This window comes from Orycteropus afer, unplaced genomic scaffold, assembly GCF_000298275.1.
Source record: "Orycteropus afer afer isolate SDZICR_OR568_19922 unplaced genomic scaffold, OryAfe1.0 scaffold00023, whole genome shotgun sequence".
NCBI classification, from domain to species: domain Eukaryota; kingdom Metazoa; phylum Chordata; class Mammalia; order Tubulidentata; family Orycteropodidae; genus Orycteropus; species Orycteropus afer.
Genome location: NW_006921610.1, coordinates 9474860 through 9499797, shown reverse-complemented (window position 1 = coordinate 9499797; position 24938 = coordinate 9474860). Strand labels below are relative to the sequence as shown.

Below are 24938 nucleotides of genomic sequence, written 5' to 3'. Positions count from 1 at the left end.
ATATCTTTTTCCCGCTGAGCAGCTGGTGATTTCTAACTGCCAACCTTTCGGTTAGCAGCCGAGCGCTTAACCACTGTGCCACCATGGCTCCTTTTCCAGGAAAAACTGACTTCAAATATCCATGGCAAATCGCATAGCCCTTTGCATTACTCACAAGTCTTAAACCACTAGGAATATTAGATATGACCTCTCATCTTGTTCCTGGCTTGGACAGCTAGACAAACCTTCGGGCTTTCGGAGGTCACACCCAGGCACTACTGCTGCTCGGGAAAGCCAATTCCAAACAACCCTGTCTTCCACTGAAGTGCAGCGACTACAAGTCCCGGGATGCGAGGCGCCGGGCTCAGAGCCAGGGCGAGGGCGAGGGCGGGCGGAGCTCTCCAGTGACGTCACAGTCGGAGGCGGGTCTGGGGGGAAGGCGGGGCAGAGGGCGGGCCCCGGAGGCTGCGGAGCGCGCGGTGCTGATGCAGGATGGCTGAGTGCACAGGAGCCCGGGAGGTCTGAGCCGGGCGAGGCTCGCTCCCTGCTCATCGCCTGGTCCGCCCCGCCGCGTGGTCGCGGGCGGGTGGGCCCGGGGTGCAGGACAGGGGCAGGGCAGGGCAGTTTTGTAGCGGGCGGCGCCGAGGGCTGGTAGGCTGCCCACCTTTCCCGGCTCGGAGCGACCGCAGCTCCCCAGCTGCCGGAGTTCGCGATGACCTGCTGAGAAGCGGCGTCGGAGGCTGCAGGAGGCGGCCTCGCTGCGGGCGGTGCGGTCCGCGGCCTCCTCCCTTGTAGTGCGGAGCCCAGGACCCCAACCCATTCCCTCGCCCCCTCCACGTCGTTGGGCGAGATGGCGGATCCAGCCGAATGCAGCATCAAAGTGATGTGCCGGTTTCGGCCCCTGAACGAGGCGGAGATCCTCCGTGGGGACAAATTCATTCCCAAATTTAAAGGCGATGAAACCGTGGTGATCGGGGTAAGTGGCCAGGGTGTACGGCCTCCCCACCCGCTTCGCGCTGCAGCCCCGCGCCCCCAAACGGAGCAGAGATGCTTGGGTCGCTCCTTCGGACATCCCCGTGGGGCCAGCCCCTTCCTCCGACCCCGGGTGGACATGAGTGACCCCCACCCCCACCCCGTCCATAGTTCCCTCCAGGTTGGGTGGAGGGGCGGCTGAGCGTGGCGGGGCGGGCCCTGGGTGGCTGGGCTGGGGGTGGAGGCGGAGAAGGGCTCCGCGCCGCCATTGTTCGCGGGGTGGGGGCCCGGGTGGGCCTATTGTTCCCCGCCCTGGCCATGCCGCGTGGGTAGTGTTCGGGTACCTTCAAGCCAGAGTGCTCGAGTCTCCCTTAAAGTATGAGCTATGGAACCCACTAATGATTCCAGGCATCACTTCAATTTATCGAACACTTTGACTCTTCTCACGACCTTCGCAAATAATGAAGAAAAAATAAGGTAGTGGAAAAATCCTAGCCTCCACTTGGAGCTCCCGCGGTGGTTTAGACGCGGCTCCCGGCGTCTTTTCACCTTGCCCCGCTCGATCGTCTGGAGTGGGGGAAGGGGACGCTGGTGGCTTTGGTGTGCCCTGGAGGCCTGGTGTGTCTCGTTCCGCTTCCCTTCCATCCAGGCTTCCCAGGACGTAGAGCTTGGGTTTGACCTGCCGTGTCCTGCTGTGGGGACACCCCATCTAATGTTCGCAGACCCGGGATGTGCTTCGTGTGGGTGGAGGGCGGGCTGTGTCCCCATCTGTGGAGCGAAGGGACCCAGAGCGCAGCCAAATAGCCCCTCTGTGCCAAGAGCAGAAGTTACTTTGTGCGGTCAGAAGTCCCCTCCCTCTTAACCTCTCTTCCCCATCTTTCCCCCTGGATTAAGCTCCGGAGCTGCTGGTGGGGGGAGGGGATACCACTGGCTTTTAGTTCTTTAAGGAATATGTCAACCCTGCTCTCGGCCCCTTCCCTCTCGGCGGTTCCCAGCATGTGGTTGACCGTGTCCCCTTTGTATGCCAGCGGCGTGGGGAGGGACCGAGTTAATGGGAGCCTCCCGGTCCCCGCTGACAGGTTCCTGGCAGCCCGCTCGACGCTGCTGATGCTGCCTTCTCGTCCCCGGCATTGATTAAATGATGTCATCCCAATCACTGAGCATGCTCCAACTAACCCCCCTCTTTCCCATCCCCCCCCCGTGGCTGGTGTATTTAGGTCAAGTGATTGACAGGTGACAGTTTACCGGGGCCTTGCTGAAGGTGTCTTGAGTTTGTCCGCAGCACTGCAGCACTGGAGGCCAAGGTTTGCGCGGCTTTGGCGATGCCTAGCATCTTGGCCCAGGTTGTCCGCTGCAGTTTCTTTCTGAGAAGGGCCCCGGGGACCAGCAGGTGCTAGCTGTACTGGTAGGCTGGCGCTTTCCGCGCCTGGGGAACTGAAGCAGGGCTTCATTCTACACCTTCCTTACCAAGGCAGCTCCTCTTGACAACACCTTCTCCTTCTCCATTTTCACAATTATCAGGAAACGGTGATCTCCAAATGCTGTGCAAATGGGTGTTCTGAGACGACCTGTGCCGAGGGAAAGAGGGTTTGCTCCTTGCTTGTGTTTACTTGCAGAGAAGATGTATGCTACAGTTATTGATGAGGGAGGGAAATTCTATGGTTAACGGCAGATTAGGGTTAGTGATATATTCGTGGCCAGAAACGGAGTGACTTGTTTGGGTTAAAGTTCTCAGTCTGGATCTGCCTACAGTCTGATTTGCTATTTCCTGAGCCAGGATGCAATTTAGATAGAGTGGGAGTTACTCTGGACATCTAGTCCCTGCAAGACTCTTGGCTGATCAGAAATTCTTAAAAGATAATTGTGTAATACTAGAATATGTCCTGGTGACCCTATTTATTTTATTTTTTCTTTCAGAAATTTTTAAAGAGCTTGGAGAAGTTTCATTCTTTTCCTCTGTCTTATAATAAAGTAAAATACCTGAACGAATGAAATGGAGTAATTATTTTTGTTGATCTGTGTGCAAAGCAGAGATCCTTAATCTGGGGCTTATCCTTCTTTAATATTGTGACATCAATGAGTGTCTGTAATATAAAAATATTACTTTTCCATCTAAATCTTTATATATGTTTTATATATACATATGTATATATATGTAACTTATGTATTCACTTTGGGTGAGAATACATATTGTTCTTCAACTGGAAACCTTTTCTTATTCTACTGTAAACCTTTAATACAACAACCAGTTTTTAGTTCTTTTTTTTTTTTTAACTAAACTTTTTATTGAAGTAAAACTTTCATATTCAGAAGTGTTATAAGTATGCAGTTTGAATCTTCACAAAGTAAATGCCCTCTGGTAACCCCTTCACAGATTAAGCAACAGAAAGTTTCCAGGATTCTGGAAGTGCCTCAAATGACCCTTCTAGACACTACCTCCCCCAACACACACAAGGGTACTCACTATTTGACTTCTAATGGCATAGATTAATTTTTCTTGTTCTTTGACTTTTATATACGTAGCACCAAACAGTATATGTTCTTTTGTATGTAGCTTTTGTTCAATATTTTGCTTATTAAATTCACCCATGTTGTGGCATGTTTGTTAATTCTCATTATTCTATAGAATTTCATTATATAAATATTACCAAATCAGTGCCCATGGAGTCCATTCTGAGTCATGGTGATCCCATGTGTGTGTCACTGTATAACTTTGCAACATCAGGTTTTCAATGGCTGATTTTTTGGAAGTAGATTGCTCACTAGGCCTTTCATCTTGGGTGGACTTGAACCTCCAGTCTCCTTTTGGTTAGCAGTGAGTTTACAATTTGCACCATCCAGGGACTCCATATTTATACCACAATTTTATCTATCCATTAACTGGTGGTAGATATTTGAATAGTCCTGACATTGGGCTAATATGGATAGTGTTACAGTGGGTATTCTTTTACACCTCTTAGTGAATGGGTGTATAGAACAGAAGACTGCTAGATGCTAAAGGATGTTGGAACTTGGGTTGGCATGAGCTAGGACCCTTCTCATTCCTAATTAATAATGTTTAATTAAAGGAAATGATGGTTCTGGCAGACTATATCATGCTTTGTACACTGAGTAGAATGACCCCTAAGACAATTCAGTTGGAATAGGCTGATATGGCTCATTCTGGGGCTGCCTCATGTGGGCACTCCCTTCCTTGTCTCCAGAGGTGCAGACTGTGTGGATGACAAAAGAAGCTGAGACCCAAACAGGAATGCCAGTCACATTCTTTCCAACAGAGACAAGGAAGGAATGAATTTCACTGGAGTTAGTTTGTAGTCTAAATCCAAAAGATTTTTTTGTGTTTTTGAAACCTCCACCAAAAGCTGAAGTCATCTTTTTTTCTTTAAAGTCTTTTTAATTCTTATGGAGGTGTATGCTAACATGGAGATTTTGCAGGTGGAGTTTCTAGATACCTTTTTACAAAAATCCTTGTACTGGGAAATCATCTTCACCATTCCTGTGTTTCTTTCACCTCATGTGCAAAAGTTTCTTTTTCTGACCATCCCAGCCACAAACTCTCACCACTTTGGACGCCTTTTAATATTTATTTTGGATATCATCTTACATTTTGCTTTTGATTTTTATTATTTTTTTCATCATATGTCTAATAACATAGTAAGCCTTGGGGGGAGAGACGGAAGGGAGCTAGGACCATCCATGTTTTGCTTCTTTGTACTTCCTAAAGAAGGAACTTAATAAATATTTATTGTATTGATCTCTTTTTTGATTCTGGAAATCTTTACCTTGATACAACAAACTTACTTATGGACTCTTCAAATAAGGGTTTATAGGCTAGGGGGAGTGGTCAGAAAATATTTTTTAAGACAAGTTCTGTTCTTCTGCGCAGGCCTGGTAAGATAGGGTAAATTATACTTAAATGCTATAGAAATTTTGGAAGGAACTGTATTCAACTTAGTTAAATTTAGGAGCGCTAGTGACACTGGTGGTGAGCTGGAAGTGGAGGATGAAAAGCGTGGTGTAGTGATTAGGAAAAAGGGCTCCTCCCATAACACATTAATTCTTCAGAGAAAAATATTGGATTTGCAGTGATTCTCAGAGTACTGCATTAGCTGCTAAAAATCCTGGTGAGTCATCCATTACTTTGGGCTCTGCCTATTGGTTTTGATGCATCTTATTGATGGTAATTCTGACTTGGAGCATTTCCAGTAAAGTTCTTTGAAATGGACTTTTACACTTCAGTTTCCTCTTTTTTTTTTTTTTTTTATTAGGATTTGGGTGAAGATTTACAGAGTAAATTCACTTTTCATACAGCAGTTCACATATACTTTGTCTCATGTCATTGACCAAAATTTACAATGCAGCAGCTCCCCTCCCACTTCCTCCCCATAGTTACCTCCTCCCAGTGTCCATCCCTTCATACTCTTCTGCACCCTGAGCTATCTCCCTGTGCATAAGCAGCCCTTCCTTCTCCCATGATTGTTCTCTCCAGGGCATGTGTCTACTTGAGGTAAATGTTTAACTCACATGCCTGTACTTTGTTTGGCTGGAAACCCAGTTGTGGGTTCAATTCCAGACCTGCAGGGCAGCTAGGGGCCATAGTCTCAGTAGTTACACCAGGCTCTATTGGACCAGCAAACCTGGTCCCCACCTTCTTTTTTTTTTTGCCTCCAAATTTCAGTTTCCTCTTGTTGGGCTTTCTTCCCATTTGCCATCCTGAGAAAGCGGGCTTGTTAAAAATGGGTGCTTCCTTCTGAGGCATTGTAAATTCTGACCTATGTGAGAGCCAGAGCAAAACATCAGCCACAAGCCTTGTGCTGGTCAGTGGTGTGGAAAGGGGCCTCGTCTCTGGGAGCTTGGGTTAGTGCTGGACAGTGGATGGGCAGGAAGAAGGGGGCAGGGACAGAGACAAAATCCCAAGCTTGCATTATCACTTGGGAGACTAAGGCCTAAAGAAGTGAAGAAATATGACCAGGCCCTAGAATTTTTCTTTTTTCCAAAACAATGGTCTTAAAAGTAAGAACATTATTAAAATTTACTAAATTTACATACAGTAAAATCACTCAGTTTGGGGTATAGTTTCTGTGAGTTTTGACAAATTCATAGTCGTAGAACCTCTCCTGTTTTATTTTTCTTTTGCTGCCATAACAAATTACCATGAACTTAGTGGCTTCAGACAATACAAATTTATTATCTCCCAGCTTCCTGAAGTCAGAAGTCTGGCAGGCTTGTCTGGTTTCTCTGCTTAGGGTCTCATAAGGCCAAAATCTAGGTGTTGCCAGGGCTATGTTCTTTCTGGGGGCTGTAGGTGAGAATCCATGTCTTTGCTCATTCAAGTTGGGGGCAGAATTCAGTTCCTTGTGGTTGTAGGACTTAGGTCCCAGGTTCCTTGCTGTCTGTCACCTGGGTGCCATTCTTCTCTTCTAGGGGCCGTCCTCAGATCCTAGCCACATGGCCCTTTTCCTCCATCTTCAAAGCCAGCAATGGTGGGTCGGTAATGCTTTGAATCTCTCATGTCTCTTCTATGGCTTATCTTTCTCACTGACTCTTCTGCTTTTCTCTCCCAATTTTTTTAAAAGTTATTTTGTTGCCATTGAGAATATACACAGAACAATGTACACCAATTCAACAGTTTCTACATGTACCATTTAGTGATGTAAATTATAGTCTTCGAGTTGTACAACCATTCTCACCCTCCTTTTCTGAGTTATTATTTCCTTATTAACGTAAATTCACTGCCCCTTGTTGTTGTTATGCGCCATCAAGTCGGACCCGACTCATAGTGACCCCTCCTTGGGTTTCTGAGGCAGTAGCACTACAGAAGTAGATTGCCCCATTTTCCTTTCTAGGAGTGGCTGGTGGGTTTGAACCGCCAGCCTTCTGGTTAGCAGTCAAGTGCTTTAGGCACTATGCTACCAGAGCTCCTACTGCCCCGTAAGCTTCCTAATTTTTCAAGTTGCCATCATCAATTTAATTCCATGTAGATAGTTCTTAAACAGAGCTTAATGCTCAAGGTAGAGTTTTTTTTTTTTTTTTTTTTTTTAAGTAACTAGCTAAATGACGATTTGACATTAAGATTTCAGGGGATATTTTTGGTTTAAGTTTTAAAGATTTTCTCAGGGCAATAGTTTCTTGGGTTCATCCAACTTTCATGGCTCCAGAAGTCTGGGGTCCATGAGAATTTGAAATTCTGTTTTGCGGTCTCCTCCTTTTGAACACGATTCTTTGATAGAAACTTTGATCAAAATATTCAGTAATGGGGCACCATCTGGTTCTTCTGATCTTATGGCAAGGAGGAGTTGTTCATGGAGATAACTAGCCATTCATTCCATAACTTTCTCCTATTCCTGATTCTCCTTCTTCCTCTGTTGTTCTAAGTGAATGAGACTACTAGTGCCTTGGATGGCTGCTTGCAAGCTTTTAAGGCTCCAGTCACACAATGAACTAGGAAGTAGAACAGAAGCACATATTTTCAGCCAGTTAACCAAGATGTCCCTTGTAATCATGACCCTCAACCTCCAAACCAAGAAACCAAATCCCATTTGGTGTTTGGTTGTATTAAGCAGCCTTAGCAGCTACTCTTTATTGTTGTTGTTGTTGTAAATATATTTATCACAGAACTTTTGCCAATTAAATTTTTTTTTTTTTTTTTTTTTAAATCTTAGCCATTCTACCAAACTTAGTGGTAAATTTTTACAGAAGTAGATTGTCCTATCTTCCTTCCATGGAGTGGCTTGTGGGTTTGAACTGCCATCCTATTGGTTAACAGTCAGCTGCCTTAGGCACCACACCACCACAGCTCCTTTACCCATTCTAACTCACCGCTGTCGAGTCGGATCTGACTTATAGCGACCCCTCCTTGAGTTTCTGAGGTAGTATTACTATGGAAGAAGATTGCCCAACCTTCCTTCCAAGGAGTGGCTGGTGGGTTTGAACAGTCAGCCTTCTGGTTAGCAGTCAGGTGCCACCAGAGCTCCTTAGCCATTCTAGTGGGAGTGAGATGGTATTGTGGTTTTGATTTGCATCTATCTGATGGCCAGTGATACTGAGCATCTTTTCATGTGTTTAGTGGCCATTTGAATGTCCTCTTTGGAGAAACGTCTATTCAAGTCCTTTGACCATTTTATGATTGCATTATTTGTCTTTTTGTTGTTAAGTTGTCCAAGTTTTATATAACTATTTTGGTTATTAGATTCTTCTTGGATGTATGGTTTCTGAAGATATTCTCCCAGTCAGTAGCATGTCTTTTCCTTTTCTTAAATAATCTTTTGATGAATAAAAGTTTTTAATTTTTAGGAGGTCCCACTTACTTATTTTGTCTTTTGCTGTTTGTACTTTTTTTTTATTATATTAGATAATCCATTGTTAAAAGCTAGGTCTGACAACATTGCCCCTGCTTATTCTAATAATAATTTTATAGTTTGAGCTTGTGCATTTAGGTCCTTAATTCATTTTGAATTTGTTTTTGTGTATGGTGTGAGGCATGGATCCTATTTAATTTTTCTGCATGTGGAAATCCAATTTTCCCAGCACCATTTATTGAAGAGACTCTTTCCTCTACCAATTTTAAGGGCCAATGTGATTACATTGGTTCCACCCAGAAAATCTAGGAAAATCTCCCTACTTTAAGGTCAGCTGGTGAGCAACTTTAATTCTAACTACAAAGTCCCTTTTCCCATGTATCACAATAGTGTACGTTTTCACAGATACTGGGGATTAGGGCATGAACATATTTGAAGGGAACATTATCTTGCCAACCATGTACTCTTATAATCAAAATACATTCATTCCCAACAAAGATACTTCCAACAAATAAAGAAACCCTTAAGCTGCCCCATTGTCAAACCTTTGTTCAACTCTTATTCCCTAGCAGCAATGATCTTTCTTGTATAATTTTGCCTTTTCAGATTGTCATTTAAATGGAGTTATATCTTAAGTATCTTTTCAGGCCTGGGTTCTTTCATTTAATAATTAATTTGAGATTTATCCATGTTATTTGTTGTTGTTGTTGTTGTTGTTGTATGCCGTTGAGTCAGCCCTGACTCATAGCGACCCCTCCTTGGGTTTCTGAGGCAGTTTCACTATGGAAGTAGGATTGCCCAACCTTCCTTCCGAGGAGTGGCTGGCGGGTTTGAACCACCAGCCTTCTGGTTAGCAGTCAAGTGCCTTAGGCACTATGCTACCAGAACTCCTTATTTGGTGTAGTAATAGTTTATTCCTTTATATAGTTGTATTTAATTATATTGATATATCACCATTTGTTTAACCCTTCACCTGGGTGATTATGAATAAAAGCTGCTATTAACCTTTGCACAAAAGATTTTGAATGAATATAAATTTTCATTTGTCTTGAGTAAATACCCAGGAGTGGAATTGTGGGGTCAAATCATAAACATATGTTTAACTCTATAAAAAAAAAGGCAAAGTTTTTTCCAAAGTGGTTGGAATATTTTACATTCCCACCTTAAAGCAGTAACATTTTATTTTTAATTGTAATATTTTATTGTGTTTTTGGTAAAAGTTTCCACAGCAAATTATGTTCTCATTTGACAATTTCTACATAAATGTCCAGTGACAGCAATCATATTTTTTGCACTGTGTCAGCATTCTCTTTCATTGCATCCTGGTTGTTCCATTTCCAGTGCTCTAGTTTCCCTGCCCCTTATTTTCTCATCTTTGCTTTAGAGTGACTATTGACCTTTTGGTCTCATATAGATGGTTTTTACTGGAGCACTGTACTCACAGGTAATAGCTTTTATTTTGTGTGCCATTCTATTATTTCACTATATATATATATCAGTTCAAGGTTTAAATACTATCTTCTGGAGATAGTCTCAGGGAGTCCTCTAGTCTCAACTGGTCCAGTAAGTCTGGATTTTTTAAGAATTTGCATTCTGTTCTGTGTTTTTCTACCATTCTACCAGGGTCCATCTACTGTAGCACTGATTGGAACAGTTCATAGTGGTAACTGGGCACCATCTGGTTCTTCTGGTCAAGGTAAATGAGGCTTTGGTTTGTGTAGGTTATTAGCTCTGTAGACTAGTTTCTTCTCTGAAAAGCAGTAACATTTTAAGTTAAGGGTTTAAATAGTTAATTCGGTCACTTTGAATGAATACTAATCAAGTAGTGTTGAGATGTATTAATCCTTTGTTCTTCTGCACCACAAATTCAGAGATATTTACATCACCTAAGAGTAGATTAGTTATTTCCTGTAAATATACCCTCTGAAGACATGGTTGAGTGAACACAAGAGAAGAGCCATCATGTGTCACATGCCACTGGAGGCCACTCACATGCTCACATGGTGAGCATAGCCAGGGCTATATAAGTGGATAGGGCCACTGAAAGAGAGTTGAACTGAACTGAGTGTAAAATCATCAGTTAGTACATTGGGCATTTTTTTTTTCCCAAATAGCTTAGCTTTTCTGAGCCTCAGTTTTCTCATATTTAAAGTAGAGATAATAATTACTTATCTCACAGAGATATTAGGATGAAATGAAGGGAAGTGGTTGAAACAATCTGGCCTGGAGAAAATGCTCAATAAATACCAATTATCTCCCACTTGCCCTATTCCCCTGGTGATTTTCTTTATTTTTAGAATCAGCTTTGTCCCCCAAAATTACTGCCCTACTCTGGCTAGCTCCTGCAAACCCTTCTTGCATTCCCATTTCATAGACCTTTTTTCCTGCTTGGAATAGCCAATCTTTTCATCTTATCTGTGCCATTCCTAATCATCCTTGAAAGCAAAGCTCATGTTCCTTTTATATATAGAATACATAATCAGCTGTCACTTTCATCTGCAATGATCATATGCATGGCTATATTTATATGTATGTGTGTATATATATCCTCCCCATGCAAATTATAAGCTTCTCAGGAGTCAGGATCTTTTTTTAAAATTTATTTTTTAATGCCTTTGTTTCCTTTACTACTGTAATTGCATAATTGCTTAGCAAAGATTTCTTGATTAATTGTTGGTTCCTTTTCCCCTCCCTGATTCCTGCCTGGCCAAGTGTTGCATTTCCTTAGCTACCTTGGGTGTCACTGGAGATTTCTGTCAACTTCTATTACACTGGTTGGATCCAACTTCCCTATTTAATGAGAATGTTTTCCATTGTCAGCTCTTGTTCCCCATTCAAAATAGGAGCCCTCCCTTACTTTTGGTTTCCCTTTAGTTTCTGCCTCAGATTTCTCATCTGTGTTCTCCTTATTAAAAAGCAAAAACAAAATTACCTACTCCCTAATGGTTTCTCTTGAGTTAATAAAACTCTCCCTTAACAGATCCAATTTCATCCAGGTTTTTCCATAAGATCTTAGTTTTGTGGCTGAGAAAGCTCCTCCCTTAAACTCACTTGCTGCACATCAACCAGGTTCATTTTAGCAGGATCTGGGATATTGAGTTTGTAATTATTTGCAATTATTGTGGAGATCTTGGAAGGAACTGGAGTGGTAGATTCATCAGTACATCTCTCTAGTACCAAAACCTGAGCTTGAGTCAACAGGCTGGAATGAGCTCCTGGCTCTGCACTCCCAATTGTATGAATTTGGGCAAATTGCTAAATTGCACAATGTGTCAGAGTCTTTATCTGTAAAATAGGGATAACAGCACTCTCTACATGATAGGGTTGTTGTGAAGTTTAAATGAGCTGATACATGTAGAGTGCTGAGCACAGTGCCTGGCATTCAGAAAATGTAAGATATTACTAGACCCATTAGTGGTTATTTATCTGCACTGCTGTCAGCTCAGATCCCTCAGAGGTTCCCAGGTCCTCAGGTTTGAAACCAAGATGAGGCCCTCTGTACTCCGGGCCTGCCTACCTTTTCTAACCTTACTTCCTCATCCCATGTTCCATCTCTGCTTGTTTCCTCCAAAGATTATTAGGCTGCTGGATTCCTTCCCCTCACATCCCAGCTGCTCACACCTGCTCACATGTTTGGTCCTCAGCCTTACCTGCATGGCAAGCATCTATTCGTCTTTAGAATCTCGTCCCACCCTGACTCCTCTGAACTTTATTCTAACCATCCTCTCTCCCCTACACATCAGCCTCCAACCCAAACCAAACCCATTGCCATTGAATCGATTCCAACTCAGCAACACTATAAGGACAAAGTACAGCTGCCTTGTAAGGTTTCCAAGGCTATAAATCTTTACGGATTGCCACATTTTTCTCCCACAGAGTGGCTGGTGGGTTCAAACTTCTGAGCTTTCTGTTAGCAGCAAAGCGCTTTAACCATTGCATGCCTCGGCCAGGTGTAATTTGCTATGTCCCCCTTTGTATCCATTGTACCCTGCATACTTCTTGGTTGGACTTTCCCAGTACTGTATTTCATTAATTTGGATGTATATGTTCTCTCTGAGTTGGAATTGACAGGCAGTGGGTTTGGTTTTTGGTTTGGTTCTGTTTCTAATTAGACTGAAAACCCCTTGAGGGCAGGAAACTAGTCCCTTTCATTTCCACTCCAAAGCTTGGATCAATACCTGGGACAGAGTAGTTGCTCTTTACAGTACCTCTTTTGAAATAATTGAAACAATGCTGATCCTCCTTGGCTCTCAGAGCCTGGGGTTATTGGCCTGGATTGTCACCTTGACTTCTGTCCAGGTCTGTCTTTCCAACTTTGGAAATCTTTAGTTATATTGTTATGGTCATAAAGGAAATACCCTTTTGATTCCTAATGTGCTGCTTGCTCACCTAACAAAAAAGTCATTTTCAATTTTACTAACCAGAAACACAACAGGTAACATTTTATTATATGTTCCAGCTCTTTACTATTCTTTCAATCCATTTTTTTGAAAAAAAAGTATGATTTTTTTGTCTGCTTTGAAACACCTTGTTTTATTTAACAATCTCCCTTAAGACTTAAGCATTTTTAAAGGTTGCATATAATTCCATTATATATCTAATCAATACTTTATGTAACCATTTCCTACTGATGGTTATTTGAGTTTTCTTTTTTTCCCTCTGTTATAAACAGAGGCACTCTGATGGCATAGTGGATAAAGCATTTAGTTGCTAACCAGAAGGTTGGTGGTTCAAACCCACCAACTGCTCTGCTGGAGGAAGATGAGGCAATCTACTTCCGTAAAGATTTGCAGCCTTGAAAACCCAATGGAAGTCACTATATGTCAGAATGGACTTGACAGCAGGGGTTATTATAAACAAAGTTGTGATGTACATTGGTACATACACTTCTTTGTGGATTTGTCCAATTATTGTGTTAGAATACAGTTATTATATTAGAATTGGGATTGCTGGGTAAAAGGATATAGACGACCTTAAGCTTCCATTATTTCAGAGACAGTGAATTGACTTCTGTTTTTTATTCTCACTTCTCTGCCTACCTGGTGGAATCAGGTAACCAACTGCTGCTTGGTATTCCTTCATACCTCAGCTAAATTACATTTTTATCAAGAGTGTTTGCTTCATCATGCACTGTTAACCCACAGATCCAGAACATGGCAATGCCTTTAAAGTTTGAATGTAAGACACAGGATTTTATAGGCTGTTTCCTGTCACTCTCAATATCCTTTAGGATGTTGTTTCTTGGAGATGATCAAAAGCTAAATCTCCCTCTTGAGGCAGAGAGAGTTAGAGGCCAAGACTGTATTTTTAAAGAAAAATGGGATGGATGCACCCTTTCTTCTTGGTGTTAATGCTGAATGGCTATGATGTGTTCTGGGCAGTGGTGAGTTGAGAAGGGATAAAACCTTATTATATAAAATTTCAAACATACACCAAAGTAGAAAGAATTAACAAAATGGACCCCCATGTGCCCTGACCAGTTTGAACCATCATCAACAAATGGCTAATCTTATTTTTCTTATACTCATCCCTTAACATTTTTCCCCAACCTCACCAAGTTATTTTAAAGCAAAATCTCATATCATTTTATCCATAAATAGTTCAATATGTATCCTTAAAAGGTAAAGCCCCAACCCCTTTAAAAAAAGAAAAGAAAAAAACAAAAACAAAACCACATAACCACAATAATAGTATTACAACCAAACATTAACAACAATTCCTTAATATCACATCCCCACACAGGTTCATTCATTGCTTCAGATTTCTTCTTACAGTTGCTTTGTTCTAATCAGAATACTTGGTACTATTGATTTTAAGTGAAGAGAAAGTGAAGTGCTTCTACGTATTGATCTTGAAACAGGGCCGTGCTATGAGGGACTTCCCTAGTGGAGAGTCATGTGTGGCTGTGGAAACAAACATGGAGCAGTCAGGGCTAACCAGCCAACCACCCTTAACAATGGCCATATCCCAGTGTCCTTTCTAATAAACCAATGCTGATGCTGGCTGTGCCACTCAGAAAAGGTATTTAAAGAGCTTTATGCATTACAGTTTTTTTTCCTGATGGTTTTCTCCCTTGTTATAGTTAACTTGCATACAAATCATGAAAAAAGGCAAAAATGTAGCTTTCATTTGTCTTCTAAGCTCAGTACTGGGCAGTATTAGACCAGTACCAGCTACATTCAGACTAATCCTTTTAGGCGTGTTTCTACCACCTGTCTGTCATATTGTGGTGGCTTATATGTTGCTGTGATGCTGGAAGCTATGCTATCAGTATTTCTAATATCAGCAGCGCAGGGATCCAGGTAAGGGGAGGAACCCAGGCCCCACCCCCAAGCAGTGGGAAAGTGGCAGGGATCCAGGTAAGGGGAGGGTGGAGAGGTTTTGAACAGCTAAGGGAGACAAACCTGCTTATTGGTTTGTCGTACTGTGGTGGCATGTTGCTGTTAGGCTTGAGGCTGTGCCACAGGTGTTTCAAATGCCAGTGAGGTTTTTTACATGGTGCACAGGTTTCAGTGTGGCTTGCAGACTGAGACAGACTAGGAAGAAGGAAGAGGCCATCCACTTCTCAAAAAATTAGCCAGGGAAAACCTGATGAATAGCTGAGAAACACCATCTGTTACGTTACTGCACAACCTTATGAATAGCCTGGAAACATTGTCTGATACAGTGCAGGAGGACGAGCCACTTAACTCAGAAGGCTCTCAAAACACGACTGGGAAAGAGCTGCATCATCAGAGATGAACCTTAGAACCAACCTTACTGATATGGATAAAGTAAAGCTTTTGGACCTCCATTTGCCGACGTGGCACCACTCAAATTGAGGAGAAACAGCTGCAAACATCCATTAATAATTGGAACATGGAATGTATGAAGTATGAATCTAGGAAAATTGGAAGTTATCAAAAATGAAAAGGAACACATAAAGATTGATATTCTAGGCATTAGTGAGCTGAAATGGACTGGTTTTGGCAATTTTGAATCAGACAACCATATGATTTCCTATGCCAGGAATGATAAATTGAAGAGGAATGGCAAGGCATTCATCATCACAAAGGATGTTTCAAGATCTGTACTAAAGTACAGTGCTGTCAGTGATAGGATAATATCCATGCACCTACAAGGAAGACCAGTTAATACTACAATTACTCAAATTTACGCACCAAAGCCAAAGATGAGGAAATTGAAGATTTTATCAACTTTTGCGGTCTGAAATTGACCAAACATGCAATCAAGATGTGTTAATTATCACTGATGACTGGAATGCAAAAGTTGGAAACAAAGGAGAATCACTAGTAGTTGGAAAATTTGGCCTTGGTGACAGAAGTAATGCTGAACATCACATGATAGAATTTTTCAAGAACATCAACATATTCATTGCAAATACCTTTTTTCAACAACACAAACAGCAGCTATACATATGGACTTTGCCAGATGGAATACACAGGAATCAGATGGACTACATCTGTGGCAAGAGGCGATGGAAAACCTCAATGTCTTCAGCCAGAACTAGGCCAGGAGCTGATTGTGGAACAGACCATCAACTGCTCATATGCAAATTTAACTTGAAGTTGAAGACAATTAAAACAAGTCAATGAGAGCCAAAATATGATCTTCAATATATCCCTTCTATAATTTAGAGACCATCTAAAGAGTAGATTTGACATTGAACACCAATGACTGAAAACCAGAAGAATTGTGGGATGACATCAAGAACATCATCCATGAAGTAAGCAAGAGGTCATTAAAAAGATGAAAAAGGAAAAGAAAAACAAAATGGATGTCAGAAGAGACTTTGAAAATTGCCCTTGAGTGGAGAGTAGCTTAATCAAATGGAAGACATGACAAGATAAAAGCGCTGAACAGAAGATTTCAAAGAGCAGCTCGAACAGACAAAGCCAATTACTATAATGAAATTTGCAAAGACTTGGAGTTAGAAAACCAAAAGGGAAGAACACGGTTGGCATTTCTCAAGCTGAAAGAACTGAGGAAAAAATTTAAGCCTTGAGTTGCAATACTGAAAGATTCTGTGGGCAAAATATTGAATGATACAGGAAACATCAAAAGAAGATGGAAAGAAAACACAGAGTCACTGTACCAAAAAGACCTGGTCAATCTTCATCCATTTCAGGAGGTGACATATGATCAAGAGCTAATGGTATTGAAGGAAGAAGTTGAAGCTTCACTGAAGGAACTGGCAAAGAACAAACCTCCAGGAATTGACAGAATGCCCACTGAGATATTTCAAGAAACAGATGCCCCACTGGAGGCACTCATTCGATTATGCCAAGCGATTTGGAAGACAACTACCTGGCCAACTGACTGGAAGAGATGCATATTTATACCCATTCCAAAGGAAGGTGATTCCCACAGAATGTGGAAATTATCAAGCAATATCATTAATATCATACAGAAGTAAAATCTTACTGAAGATAATTCAAAAACAGTTGCAGCGGTATATTGACAGAGAACTTCCAGAGGTAAAAGCTGGATTCAGGAGAGGACGTGGAATAAGGGATATCACTGCTGCTGTCAGATGGATCTTGGCTCAAAGCAAAGAATACCAGAAAGATGTTTACTTGTGTTTTATTGACTATGCAAAAGCATTTGAATGTGTAGATCATAACAAATTGTGGATAACATTGAGAAGAATGGAAATTCCAGAACACTTAATTGTACTCTTGGAGAACTTGTACATAGACCAGGAGGCTGTAGTTCAAACAGAACAAGGGGACAATGCATGGTTTAAAATCAAGAAGGGAGTGTGTCAGGGTTGTATCCTTTCACATACTTATTCAATCTATATACTGAGCAAATAATCTGAGAAGCTGTACTATATGGAGAAGAATGTGACATCAAGATTGAAGGAAGAATCATTAACAACCTGTGATACACTCTCTGTCAATATACTTTGCTTGCTGAAAGTGAGGATGACTTAAAGCACTTACTGATGAAGATTGAAGAATACAGTCTGCAGTGTGGATTACATGTCAATATAAAGAAGACAAAAATCCTCACAACTGGACCTATAAGCAACATCATGATAAATGGAGAAAAGATTGAAGTTGTCAAAGACTTCACATTGCTTGGTTCTACAATCCATGCTACTGGAACCAGCAATCAGGACATGAGATGATGACATATAGCACTGGTCATGTTGGCTGCATAGGACCTCTGTCAAGTGCTGAGGAACAAAGATGTCTCCTTAAGGACTAAGGTGCATCTGACACAAGCCATGATATTTTCAATAGCCTCATATGTGTGTGAGAGCTGGACAATGAATAAAGAAGACCAAAGAAGAATTGATGCTTTTGAGTTGTAGTGCTGGCAAAGAATGCTGAAAGTACCATGGACTGCTAAAAGGACTAACAGATCTGTCCTGGAGGAAGTACAGCTGGAATGCTCCTTGGAAGTGAGAATCTCCAGACTTCATCTCACCTACTTTGGTCATGTTATCAGAAGGGACGATTCCCTGGAGAAGGATGTCACGCTTGGTAAGGTGGAGGGTCGACGAAAGAGGGTAAGGCCCTCAACGAGATGGATTGACACAGTGGCTGCAGCCATGGGCTCAAGTATAGCAAGGATCACGGAGCTGGTGCAGGACCAGGAGGTGTTTCGTTCTGCTGTGCATAGGGTCGCTATGAGTCGGAGATGACTCCACGGCACCTAACAACAACAATAACACTATCAGCAGGCTCCCCCATGGTGGACAGGTTTCAGTGGAACTTTTAGACTAAGGTAGAGTGGAAGAGAGGCCTGCTGATCTACTTATGAAAATTAACCATTGAGAACCTTATGGATCACAACAGATTATTGTCTGATTTACTTGCTTTGGATACATCATCAGGAGGGATCAGTCATGTTTGGTTGAGCAGGACTAGAGAGGGTGAGGGAAACCTTTGTAACATGGATTGATATAATAGCTACAGTGATGGACTTGGACTTACTGGCTTGACTATCATGAGGATGACATAGGACTGGGCAATGTTTTGTCTTTTACATAAAGTCACTGTGAGTTGGAGTCAACTTAATGGCACCTGTCATTCTGTCTGTCTATCTTATCATATTACCTTCTCAGTCAGTAAATAAATATCCTTGATGTGAATTGAATATTGGAAAATAAATCCATAGAAATAGAATTTATAAAGTGAAAACACGTGAGATGAGAATTCAATATAACATAATACTTTAATGAAAAAAAAAAGACTTGTTCTTTATGTTTCTTATTCCTCCTTTACTCATTAAAAAGAAAACTTTTGAAAGGAGATGGTTCAAAGTGCACTGAAGAAACAAATTTCAATAATTTATGCTTTAAACTTCCTTGACTACAGGGTGTGGTCATAAGAGCTTCAGATCAATAATATTATTTTAGAAGCATGGAAAAATCCCAGGCATGCTTCCTTCTCTGCTCTCCTGAAGTGGTACCTTTCCCATTGCCAGTACTCTCTTTGTCCCAGGAGGAAATGCAGAGCTGTCTGCTTTACCATGAGTTGAAATTAACTAGATAGCAAGTAACAACAACATAAACGGTTGCACAAACATTTAGGTACTGGACTACTACCAAAAGGTTGGTGGTTAGAACCCACCCAGAGGCTCCTTGGAAAAAAGGCCTACCAAGCTGCTTCCACAAGGTCACACAGTCTAGGTAACTCAGTGCAGTTCTATGCTGATAACCAATGTTCTTAGGTACATTGGGGGCCATCCTGAGCTAAGCTCAATACTAAGCATTGTGAACTTGCTATGATAAGTAAGACAAGATCCATGACATGAATAACATGTAGTGTAATACTTCCGTAGTGATACTGCCTCGGAAACCCAAGGAGGGGTCGCTATGAGTCGGGGCCGACTCGACAGCAAACAACAACAACAACAACAATAGAAAAATTAGTGTCCAGAGAGGAAGAAACAAAGCCTTATTTGAATTGCAAAGAGAGAGAAAGCCCAGATTATATCATAGTTTTTCTTTGAATGAACTGTCTGGCACCTCACTCCTCTGGGATTATTGATTTTCATCTGTGAACTTGGGTAAATAACAACTGACACCAGAAAGTTCCCCCAGATAGTCTTGGGGCATGGGAACTACTGTTCCCTGGATGCCTCCTGCCCCAGAGAGAGGAACAAATGCCAATGTGATTGGTCACTGTCCAAACCTCTTTTGGTCCTCGTTACTATTGGGCAAGATTCCATGTGAAGCAGTCAATTCCTTTCTGTGTAGATGTTGGTGGTAAGCTGACTTCTACAGAGACTGGCTTCCAGGGGCTTTCCCCCAATCTCTGGTAATGCTGCCGAGTGAGTAGATAAGTTAGACTAGTCCACAGATTCAGATTCAGCTGGGTTGATCTGAAGATTCAGTGCAGAATGGGGTATGGGGGTGGATGGGTGGGGAGAGGAAAGTAGGCAGACTATGTAGCCCTCACTGCCTAAGACTTTGGTCAGGCTTGGCAATGGAAGACCTGGGCTAGTGCACCTGAACCAGGTGGTGCATGGATACCTGGTGTGGCATTGTTCCTGTGTACAGCAAACACAGTACCCAGTGGGGAAGGATGGGTGAATTCTAGGAGAGGCTTCTGGTATTCTTGGGTCCCTGTTACTAATGTCATCATTAACTGTTGCCATTGAGTCAATTTTGACTCATAGTTACCTTATAGGGCAGAGTAGAACTACCCCTTAGGATTCCCAAGGCTGTGATCTTTATGGAAGTAGATGGCTACATCTTTCTCCCACAGAGTGCCTGGTGGATGTTTTCAACCTAGGACCTTTTGGTTAGCAGCTGAGTGCTTAACCACTGCACCACCAGGGCTCCTTAATATTATCATAATAGTATTAAATCCTATTCCTAACTACTAATAATTTGTTTACGTAATATTTAACCAAGTAAAATTGAAAAGGAAAATGTATAGCTCTTGGTAATAAGTAATTACTTTACTAAATAGTACAAGCTACTAATTATCTGTTCAAATAAATGAGGGGAAAAACATTTGCTTATTCATATGTTTGTTAAATTTCCCTTAATAAATTTGGTTCTTGGTGAAGACTGGCTTGAGAATCTATTTAAACAGTATTTCCTCATCTAGACACTTACCTAAAAAGTGTCTTGAAAAACTGGAAAATACATACAGACATACCTCATTTTATTGTGTTTCACTTTATTGTGCTTCACTTTGTAATCATTTTTTCCAATTTGTGGGTTTAGGACAACCTTCATTGAGCAAGTTTATTGGCACCATTTTTCCAACATCATGTGCTCACTTCGTATCTTTGGGTCAAGTAATTCTCACAATATTTCAAACTTTTCCATAATGGTATTGCACACTTAATAGACTGCAGCATGGTGTAGATAGAACTTTTATTTGCACTGGAAAACCAAAAACATTGTGCTTTATTGTGATATTTGCTTTATTACGATGGTTTGGAACTAAACCTGCAATATTGCTGAAGTATGCTTGTGTTTATTTAATACTTACCTACTTAATTCTATTAAAAACAAATATAAAGCAGTAACATATAGATTAATGGAAAACTTGAAATTAAATGAGTTCTTCATTGCTGTGAAAATGTGTCCTTTTATAAAGAGGTATTCTCATGTACTACAGAGTTTTTGGAGCTTCACTCTAATACCGTACCATCTAACACAGTAGCCACTAGCCACATGTGGCTATTGAACACTTGCAATGAGACGTTTAGTAGATATAAAATAAACACCAGATTTTGAAGACTGAGTACAGAAGCAAAATAATGTAAAATATTTCATTATTTCTTAATAATGATTACATATTAAGTGATAATATTTTGGATTTATTGTTTTAAATGACATGGTAATAAAATAAATTTAACCTGTTTATCTTCACTTTTTTAATGTGGCTACTAGGAAATTTAGGAGCCCCGGGGAGATGCAAAGGGTTAAGTGCTGGACTACTAACCAAAAGGTTGGCACTTCAAACCCACCCAGAGGCCTTCAGAAGAGTTGGTGATGTTTCTGAGAGGTCTTGAAAACTACGGAGTGCGGTTGTGCTCTATACACTTGGGTCACCATGAGTTGAAAGTAACTAGATGGCAAGTAACAACAACAGGTGGCACAAACGGTTAGGTACTGGACTACTGACCAAAAGGTTGGTGGTTAGAACCCAACCAGAGGCTCCTTGGAAGATAGGCCTACCAATCTGCTTCCACAAGGTCACAAAGCCTTGGTAACTCAGTGCAGTTTTATGCTGACAACCAATGTTCTTAGGTACATTGGGGGCCACTCTGAGCTAAGCTCAATACTAAGCATTGTGAACTTGCTATGATAAGTAAGACAAGATCCATGACATGAATAAATATACAGTGTAATAGGAGAATATCAAGTAAAAAATTAGTGGCCAGAGAGGCGGAAACAAAGCCTTATTTGAATTACAAAGAGAGAGAAAGCCCATCAGTGTATTCAGGTGGAACCTCAAGCAGAGGGGCATTGCGCCTTATCTGGAAGCCCAGTCAGGAATCTGCTTCGCAAGTGGAAAATTGCTGCTTTATCTTTGGCTGCTTTGCAATTCTTTGTGGCTGCTTTATAAATTTCAGTTTTTAATCTTGTCGAGAAAAGATTTGAGAAGGGAGATGTGCTGAAGCCTGGTCTAAACCGCCTCCCACCCCCCCACCCCCCGCGCGTGTACTGTGACATTGAGGTTTACGGCTGAGAACTCATGTGAGGAAGGCGCCCACCCGGGTGTCCTGTAATTGAGTACAAGCAATCTGCGGCAGCGGGTTTGTGATGTGTTTGTAGTGAGTGACATCGAGAACATCGAAAGGTGACACCAGCTCTTTGTCTTGGGAAATGTCATGATGCCGTCCTACTGTTTGGCTTTCCTGGAATTGGCGCCCCATCTGCGGGCCTTGGGAATGGCCACCAGGCCCGCGCGCCTCTTCCGCCGCCGGTGCGCGCTGCTCGCCGCTGCAGCAGCTGCCCTGAACCTTGTGCTGTTGTTGTTATGGCCCCGACTCATAGCGGCCCCTCCTTGGGTTTCCGAGGCAGTATCACTACGGAAGTAGGATTGCCCAACCTTCCTTCCGAGGAGTGGCTGGTGGGTTTGAACCGCCAGCCGTCTGGTTAGCAGGCAAGTGTCTTAGCCACTATGCTACCAGAGCTCCCGCTCTGAACCTACCTCCCTGCTTTTTCATTTCCTGGCAAGGAGCGCCGCGGTGATTGCAAATCTTTTTGTCACCATTCTGTCGCTAATGCTAGTAACGATGAAAACCTCGTGTTCTGGAAGTGCATTTGCCATTAACACAGGCGCTTTCTAATGAGCTTCCTCCATTCTGCACGACAAAAACCAAGATTAGGAGGACTCCGTGCCGAGAGCTCTGTGGTATTGTGGGAAATTGTTGCTCACAGGTCCTCGTCTTTGTCCTAACATCTGTGTGTGGGAGAGGTCGCCTTGCAGGTGGACGCTATAAGCTCTTAGCAGAAGGAGTTGAATCTGTGCAGGAGCCGCTGTCTTCCCCACCCCCACCTATGTCTGTTACCTAGGCTGGCAGTGAATTGATTTTTTCCTTTTGTAATGGCAAAAAAAAAAAGAGACTATGATGGTAACATGAAAGCCTAACAAGGAAATCAGTCATAATCTGACCACCCTAAGTCATCCATTAAAATTTTTCCATTCTCTTTTTCTTTCTTGGTTGGTAAGTTAACATTTGGGAGCTCTGGTAGCATAGTGCCCAAGGCACTTGACTGCTAACCAGAAGCCTGGCGGTTCAAACCCACCAGCCACTGTTGAAGGAAGGTTGGACGATATACTTCCGTAGTGATACTGCCTCGGAAACCCAAGGGACGGGCAGCTATGAGTCGGGCGCGACTCCGCGTCACATAACAACAACAGAAAATTAGCGTTTAAAAAAGGTTATTCCAACCATAGGTTTATTCTTACATGTTTTTTCCCCTCTCCTTTTTATTTTAGCTAATCATTTCTCCACGTTGTGTGATGTTTTCCTGGTTAAAATGGACAACGTTAAGTGTCCGTTGAGCTGATATGTCATAATTTGCTAATGCATCTTGCTGCTGTTGGTCATTTGGATCTCCAACTTTCACTTTGTTGTTAGCTGCCATAAAGTTGACTCCAACTCATGGCAACCTCATGCACAACAGAACCAAACGGTGTCTGAGTACTGCATCATCATCCTCACAATTGCCAGAAGGTTCCTGTCTATCCTGTGGCTATTGTGCCAGTCAATTTCACTATGAGTTGCCCTCACTGGTCCTCCAAGTGATGGTTTAGTGAACATCCACATGCACAGAGCTTTCTTATGTTGAATAATTTCTGGAGAATCGACTCTGTAGAAGTGGATTTACTGGGCACAGTGGTATGAATATTTTGGTTGATCCTACTAAATATTATGCTATTGCTTTCCATATTCCTACTATCTCCAGGGATGTTTGAGTGTCCTGTTTGTCAGTGAATTGATATTTGAAATAAAGATGAGTAATTTGAGAAGGTGACTTGTAGAGCTGTGGTCTGAGATTTATGTGTCTTGAGTTTTGTTCTTGGCTTGTCCTCTAATTTATGTGGTTTTTAAATGAATTGGTTAACTATTTTGTGATCAGTTTTACTTTGGGATATTGTGTCAGTGGGCACACCGAGGGTCAGGCTGATGGGTGATGAATCTCCTGGTCTGTATAGAGGAAAAATGACTTGGAAGGGCTGGTGCATTCTGCCTTCCCCCAATTAGCCCCCCACAACCCTCAAGTGGTAGAGGAATCCACTGATGTTGTTGTTGTTATGTACCGGCGAGTTGCACCCGACTCATAGCGACCCCTCCTTGGGTTTCCGAGGCAGAAGTAGATAGCCCCATCTTCCTTCCGAGGAGTGGCTGGTGGGTTTGAACCGCCAGCCTTCTGGTTAGCAGTCAAGTGCTTTAGCCACTATTCTACCAGAGAGGAATCCACTAGAGATGGTAATTTACACTTGGGACTGACTCATGGCTCTTCTCACATACTTACTTGGGTGATATGATTATTTCTGCAATTGCACTGGATAAGCTTCAGACCATCTCTATCCTAACAGTACCATCCATGGGGATATGTTTTGCTAGATGACCTGGGGTATCGATTAGTCCTATGCTTGACTGTTTCTGATAGGAATCCGTTCTTTTCCTGGGAAGTACATGGTACCACACAAAAGGCATTACTTACTGCTTTGATAGCTATATATAAGCCAGCAACCAGCATATCTTTTATTCTGGGATAACCCACCCACCAGGCTCATCATCCTGTGGCCCTCACTGACACACCAAGGCTAAGGAGAACTTGAGTAAGGGAAACAAAAAGAAAGGCAAAATGAAGAGGAAATCTGGGCCAGGGGAGAAAGAGAGAAAAGGAGTATGGTGGGTCCTGTTCCTGGGTGTCCTTGTTCTCTTATCTTACCATGGAAGACATGAATGCATTTCCTTTCCAACAAATTTACTTTTAATACAAAGTGCTGATGTGTTTAATCACTCAAACACAGAAGTCTTTTTTGGTGCCTTAACTGTCATCTTGAATACCATTTATTATTTTATTTTATTTTATTTTATTTTATTTTTTTTATTAGGATTTGGGTGAAGATTTACAGAGTAAATTCACTTTTCATAGAGCAGTTCACATATGCTTTGTCTCATGTCATTGACCAAAATTTACAATGCAGCAGCTCCCCTCCCACTTCCTCCCCATAGTTACCTCCTCCCAGT

General features: G+C 42.0%; 1 protein-coding gene across 1 annotated transcript in view; it reads left to right on the top strand.

Annotated features, from left to right (window-relative positions):
* The first annotated feature begins 829 nt into the window (after nucleotides 1-829).
* The window catches only part of KIF5C (kinesin family member 5C), a 213192-nt gene continuing 189083 nt past the window's right edge, over nucleotides 830-24938 (top strand). Inside the window, exon 1 of the mRNA XM_007934941.2 lies at nucleotides 830-955. Within this exon, the coding sequence (XP_007933132.1) occupies nucleotides 830-955 (126 nt within the window). The remainder of the gene's footprint in view (nucleotides 956-24938) is intronic.